General features: G+C 43.0%; 1 protein-coding gene across 1 annotated transcript; it reads right to left on the minus strand.

The window, feature by feature from the left end:
- Positions 1-1,548: 1,548 nt before the first annotated feature.
- LOC141027724 (uncharacterized) lies at positions 1,549-2,978 on the minus strand. The gene is made up of 2 exons (XM_073504993.1): positions 2,632-2,978; positions 1,549-1,972 (listed from the first exon to the last, which is right to left on the minus strand). The coding sequence occupies exons 1-2, from the start codon at positions 2,976-2,978 to the stop codon at positions 1,549-1,551; spliced, it is 771 nt and encodes a 256-aa protein (XP_073361094.1).
- Positions 2,979-6,573: the final 3,595 nt, after the last annotated feature.

A 6,573-nucleotide genomic window follows, 5' to 3' on the forward strand; every position in this document is an offset into this window, starting at 1 on the left:
TGAACTTGTCAGATTTTATATAAATAAGAAATTTAGCATAATTGACACACATTATATGTTTTGAACTTTTTGCATTTTAGTAGTTGAACTTGTCAGATTTTATATAGATAAGAAATTTAGCATAATTGACAAACATTATATGTTTGAACTTTTTGCATTTTAGTAGTTGAACTTGAAAGTAATATTTAATTCGGTTTTTTAAATTATGTACATTTAACAGATAGTCTATTAAATTCTCTTCTTTTTAGAGGTTCATTGTTTTTGTATCATATTTTCTCCCCTTTTTTATCATCCGTGGTGCAGAGCTAAAATTATTTTTATTTTTATTTTTCGTATTCAAAGTTATTTCCTGCGAACTAGTATTTGAATTTATATATTTTCAGTTTCGAACATTTTTCTTGTAGTTTATATTTCTTTGCCTCGCCCTCTGGTTTGTTTAACTGGGCTTATTGGTGGGGTGTTTGTAAACGATCCAGGCTATTGGGTCGTTTTCCAGCCCAGATAGCTCGTCCGCACGGCTGTGCAGTGCGGCGTGCGCATGCGCTCTGGGTTTAGTCCCACCTCGCTAGTCGAGGGGGCTCCAGACCTGTTTATAAGCGCAGCCGAGGCTCACTGGTCGAACTCCTCTGGATACTTACCTGAGCGCTTCTACAAGGCGCTCGCTCTCTCTCTTGACCTGTGGGCCCTGATCGGTGGGCCCTGCGTTGTGCGGATTACTAGGGATTCGCCTATGGGCTCGAGTTCAAGTATCTAGCAGCGACAGGGCCTGCGCCTGACCTTGGGCGGTCCGTTTTTTCTTTTTTTGTTTGTTTGAATCTAGTACTTGACTCCACCAGTAACTTGGACTGAAACTTTTTGTTCTAGTTCTTGTCAGTTTTGTGTAAGTGTAATCTAAGATGTACTTGCGTGTAGACTAAGTTGTACTGATAGTCCATTCATAGTAGCGCTTACGAACTGACGCTTCTATGTACTTTTTATTGTAGTAAGTATGTACTGTCCGATCAAGTGTACTAGTACTGTCATTCTTAATCTGCAAGCGACCAACGTAAGTGTGTGCTGATGCTTCTTAACTTTTTCTGTTTGTAGTACTTGTTAATTTTCTAGCAGCTACATATGAATGAGAACACAACATGAAGTACTAAGAATTTTTGCTTCAACTTTTGAAGTGTTGTTAAGCAACTCAAAGTGTGCTGATTGGTCTGAACGTTATGTTTTCTATACAATACTGAATCAAAACTAGACATGGAACAATGTTGTGTGATTAGTTGTGTCATAACTAGTACTTTAGAGCAGCCACAAAGTTCCATTCAGAAGCTACTTTTGAATTTGAAATGATGGATTAACAACATACGAAGCTACCAAACTTATATAATGAGATAAGCAAAACATTGTACTTGATGACATAAGTAAACCTGTTCAACCATGACATGCACGACATAATCATACTGGTTCAAACCAACAAGAGCAAACTACTAATTTGAAACAACAAGATAAAAGGCAAGCACAAGCGGAAGGAAAACGAAGGCAGGCTCTGATGTATCTTCATCCCTAAAAGGGGCAATAGGGGTGGTCGTAGAATTTCGCAGCCTCCCCCTCTTTTGCAAATTCCGAACCATCTGTGATGTAGTCGATCAGGCTCCATGACTTGTACGTGGCGTACGCATCTACTCCTGCGTACCCGATGAGGTTGTCTGGCAGCGGGCTGGTCCCCCACAGTTTGTAGTCTTCCTGCGTGTTGATGTTCTTCTTCATGCCTTTGTAGAATGGGTGGATGACGCTGGCTGCAACATCAGTCAAGGAGTCGTACTCTTTTCCGGTGTATGGAACTCTCCACTTGCGCTGAATGTTGATGAACTTGTTGGGGTTGATCTCCAAACCGGACAACTTCAGCTTATCTTTATCGCTTTCAATGCTGAAACTGGCAAATGTGAACAACGTCTCATGCTGCAGCAACTCGTTCAGGCGCTTGGGCCTGCAAGGGGAGAGACATTTTTGAAAATTAGCATTACTTTGATGTTTGAATTATTCATTTTTATTTTGTTTTACAAGCAATGAATCCATGAAGTAGATGTTTATGTAGCATAAATAATGGATGAATGTACTTCAAAAACTAGTAAACAAAGTTCTGAAATTAAATTAAGTACATCATGTTATTCTTCTTTTTGGATTATACATAGTTTCAGTCAATGTTGTATGTTCTGCTTTGGTAGTAGTTTAGTTTACTTTTGTTGAATAGGATAACACATAACCAGTGCTTTACCAAGTCCTTAGTTTATTTTCTTATGAAAATAACATTAGATCAAATTCAGAAAATACTTCACTACATCAAGTTCAGAAACATCTTTTTAATACATCGAGTACATAAACTACACTATTGGATCAAGTTCAGAAACTACACTAGTCGATCAACTTCAGAAATTAATCTTCCGCAAGATTTTCCAAATGGTAATCCAGTGCATCAGGTTCAAAAATACATTTATAGTGTATCTACTTGAGAAAATGCAGTAGTGCATCCACTTTTCACAAACCACACTAATACATCTAGTTGGGAAACAAGTCTGATGAGATTTTCAGGATACAATACTAATAAAACAGATAAACCAAACAGGGCAAATGAGTAGGACGGCTCACCATTTTGTGGCCGCTGCGATGTGGTACACCAAGCAGAGCTCATCGACGCACAACTGCAGGACTGCTGCCATCTGGGGAGGTTCATCTTCGTTGGTGTAGTGCACACCAACGCCGACGATCCTACGAAGCATGCCGCCAAGCTTCCTCCAGAGCCTGGAGATCACCTCATCGGCCTTGTCTGGTTCGCTGGTGCAGACGATCTCCAGCGTCTCCTTGCCGTGGAGCTCAACCCCTCTGAGTGTTTTGGTGTACTCGCGCTTCTCGCCAGGGACGTGAACGTCGACGAGGTTGCTGCTCTTGTCCGACGGCTCTCCTTGATGACGCTTGGCAGACGGTTCCTCCGCCATCGCCCTCCTCCGGTGGTTGTGGGCTTGTGAGAGAGAAGTTTGTGGTTTGTGTGCAGTGGAGATGGAAGCGGCAATGGTGGTTTGTGGGGATGAGGGAGAGATGGAAGAGAATGGGGTTTTTTGAAGTGCGTCGACGGGGATTTGTGGGAGGCGGTTCGTCAGGGGCGTGGGTGTAGTGGCGTGGGGTCGTCGTTTGCTGTCCCTTGTGGCAACCGCTCAGTGGGTGGCGCGGGTGGTGGCCTAGAAGAAGTAACCGTCCAAGTCAAATGGTTTTTATTGCTGCACTAACTAGTCTTGTCAAGCTGTAGTTATGACCTGCTAAATCCCACTTGCACGTCTCAACGGTGGTGATGACGGCATTTTACTGTCGCACTGATTCGTCTTGTCAAGTTGTACTTATCAGCTGCTTATCCCACTTGCACGTGTCAGGGTTGGTGATGATGGAAGTATGTACTCCTCTACTGTGGTACTTGGACTGGTGATTGAAGTGTAATTGAACTTACCAAATACCAGTGAGACTATGTGTGATGCTAATGTTTTTGAAAACACTTTTTTTATTTTTTAAAGGATTGTTTATATCAAGATAATCTCTGAGTATTTTTTACAGATAAATTAGATTTTCATCAGTACAGAATGTATTATATTCGCATTTTGTTTGAGGTAATTATTTTTATGTACTGATGGTCTTTCTGAATTGGGACTGGCAGAAGTAGACATAGCTTTGTTTTTTCAAAACGATGTTTTTTTGAGGTGTTCACGGGTGTGTTTGTTTTACTCTGCCTTTGTACTGACGACTGAGAATTATCAGTACTGATGTACTATAAGAGTTTAAATTTTCCTTAATTTTTTTTGCTGAGTTACTGGTCGACAGTAGTGTTCTCGTCAGTACAAATGTATTTGTGACTGCATTCAAAAGGATTATCAAATGGTTTACATAATAATGTCACTGCTCCAGCGGGCACAAATCACAAATTATATCAGTACTGATGTGTACTCTGCCTTTGTACTGACGACTGTGAACTATCAGTACTGATGTACTATGAGAGTTTAAATTTTCCTTAACATATTTTTACTGAGTTACTGGTCGACAGTAGCGTTTGCGTCAGATAAATCCAGATAAGTTTTTTCATATGTATTTGTGACTGCATTCAAAAGGATTATCAAATGGTTTACATAATAATGTCACTGGTCTAGCGGGCACAAATCACAAATTATATCTTAACTATAGTACTGATCGAGAAATCGACGATAAAGCTAAATAAGTTTTGGTAACGACAGTGTTTCTGAAATGTTTCCTCATTGTGTGCCGAGGCAACTGAGACTACAAGCTTATTTTTTAGTTGACGCAGCAGCATAACCACTATGTATTGTTCAGTCTTGAGCTTCTCCTAACTGGCCCCGAATGTGTGCCTTGCCGGCGCCCTTTCCTGGTTGAGCCTTGGCAGCTTCATCGTCAGTTTCAGTTTCCTCATCCCCGACACTATCATCTTCATTGTCTTCGTCTGATTGGTCGTCATTCTCGTCAAACTCTTCTTCTTCATTGTCTTCATTTGATTTTTTGGAACTCTGCACCTTGCCCTGTGTCTATTCAGCGCCACTGACCTCCTTGCCCACTTTGCATGTGCGGGCATTATGCCCGTCAGTTCCCCCACACTTGCGGCAAGTGTAGCTGTTACGTGTGTTGTCTCCATTGGTAGAAACCTGGGTGGCTCCAATCTGCTTGTGCAACGTTTGCTTGTAGACAGTGCCATCTGTGCGGAGTGGGCATGTGCGGTAGTTATGGTTGCTCAGGACGTTGCAGAATCTGCATGCCCTTATCCCGAGAGGTTTGCCGTCCGGGCCAAATTCCACGCGCTTGATGGGGCGTGGCGGCTTTTTGGCTGCTGCTTTCGCTTCTTCCGTTTTACTCTTCCTCCCCTTTGTGTTTGAGAATATGGATGTCTTGTTGTCATGTCGTTCGCCTACAGCACCATCAAGCTCATGATCGTGCATGTGAGCATGTTTCTGCTCTTGAGTGTGCACATGGGCAAGCTCTGGTTGCTGCTGCTCCTCTTCCTCGTTGTCGAACGGGTCAACAGCTCCCAGATGGTTCATCTCGGATAACATTGTAGCAATATCCTGCTCAATGGCTTCATTGTCCGCGACGCCTCCATTTTCAGCAAAGTGCATGGCGTCGAGTTCTTGTTCAAGTTTGTCCAAGACGACCCGTGACCTCGCCATTTGCTCTTGGCTTCTCAGGCTTTTTCTGTGCACCCTCATGTTCAGCGTCAGCAGTGAGCTTTCAATGCAGTATTGGGATGCCTTGTTTGACGCTACTGTCCTCAAGTCATTTCTGTTGAATGTTGGCTGGATGTTCGGGCGTTTGGTGTATCTCCTGAGGATGTATTTCTCTGGAACGCTGGCAGCCTTAATTGTCTGCATCATGCACAGGACATGCACGCAGAAAAGACCTGTAATTTTTTGGAAGAGGTGCATGTTTTTTGTCATTTCATTCGAAGAAAAACTTTGCAAAAAAGTAGTACAGTATGTAACATCTTTTTTTAGTCCTCACCTGTGTGGTCCCATAGCCTGCACTCGCACTCATATGTTTCTCCCACGGGGTCTGCAACCACCTGGAACGCGTGCTGAGACCACGCAGACAGTTTTTGCGGGTTGTTGTAGCGCATGAGGTACTTTGTGGGCTCTTCCGTCTCTGTCGCCGAGAAGAGTGTGCTCAGTTTTAGCCTTTTTCTGATCTCGCTGTACACAGCTCGTGAGTAAACCTTTGCCATCTGGGTGTCAAACCCATAGAAGGTCAGCGTGTTTTGTTCCTTCTGCACATGCAAGAATGATGACCAAATTGTTAGTTTTCTCGCAGCAAAAACTTGTCTAACTAATAAAGTTTTACTTTAGTAAGCATGTTTTTTGTCTCACGACAGGTGATAGAGCTATACCCTGTTACCCATTGTCTCTTGGTTCTCTGTCTACCTCCTGGTTTTGACGCAGGAGTTTACCTGGCTGACAAACCGGTGTAGGTTTTGTCTCTCACTTACAAAGTTCTTCTTGAGCACATAGTTCATGCTCTCACTTCGCTGTGTGGATGTCATTTTGGCACAGAAAATTTCTTTGAAGTAGGCTGATATCCATTTCTCACGCTCGTTCCACATGGCCACCATCGTGGCATCATCATGGAGGTTGTACCTATCCATGAGTCCTTTCCAGGCATCCTCAAAATCAGTTGGCATGAGGGGCCAGTTGAGGATTGATGTGAATTCATCTTTAAAGTCTTCGTGCAGGTAGTACAGGTATGCGAGGTGTTCCCTATACTTCTTCATAATGTGCCAGCGGCACAGCTTGTGTAATGTGTTCCCGAAGCATCTGGGATCGCCAAAGCCATTGCCGGGCACTGGTCTGGTAATGAGAAAAGAGACATGGAGTGGTCAGCAGATGGTGGTGCATATATACCAATAGAATTGACACAACATTTTTTACTGTGTTATTTTCCTTTTATTTTTTGGGGGGAGGGGGGTGGTGGTGGTGGTTGGGGGTTGTTTTCGCGGTTGTACCTGTGAGGATGCATGTAGGAGCCTTCCCTCTCATGCACCTTAAAAATGTC

The sequence above is a fragment of the Aegilops tauschii genome, chromosome 1 (assembly GCF_002575655.3).
Source record: "Aegilops tauschii subsp. strangulata cultivar AL8/78 chromosome 1, Aet v6.0, whole genome shotgun sequence".
Lineage (NCBI taxonomy): Eukaryota > Viridiplantae > Streptophyta > Magnoliopsida > Poales > Poaceae > Aegilops > Aegilops tauschii.

What these genes read in the sequence shown, in the direction of transcription:
- LOC141027724 (XM_073504993.1), bottom strand. Translation starts at nt 2,978, where the DNA reads ATGGCGGAGGAACCGTCTGCCAAGCGTCATCAAGGAGAGCCGTCGGAC. An exon ending in ATCGCAGCGGCCACAAAATG is followed by an intron (nt 1,973 to 2,631) that starts GTGAGCCGTCCT and finishes CTCCCCTTGCAG; the next exon opens with GCCCAAGCGCCTGAACGAGT.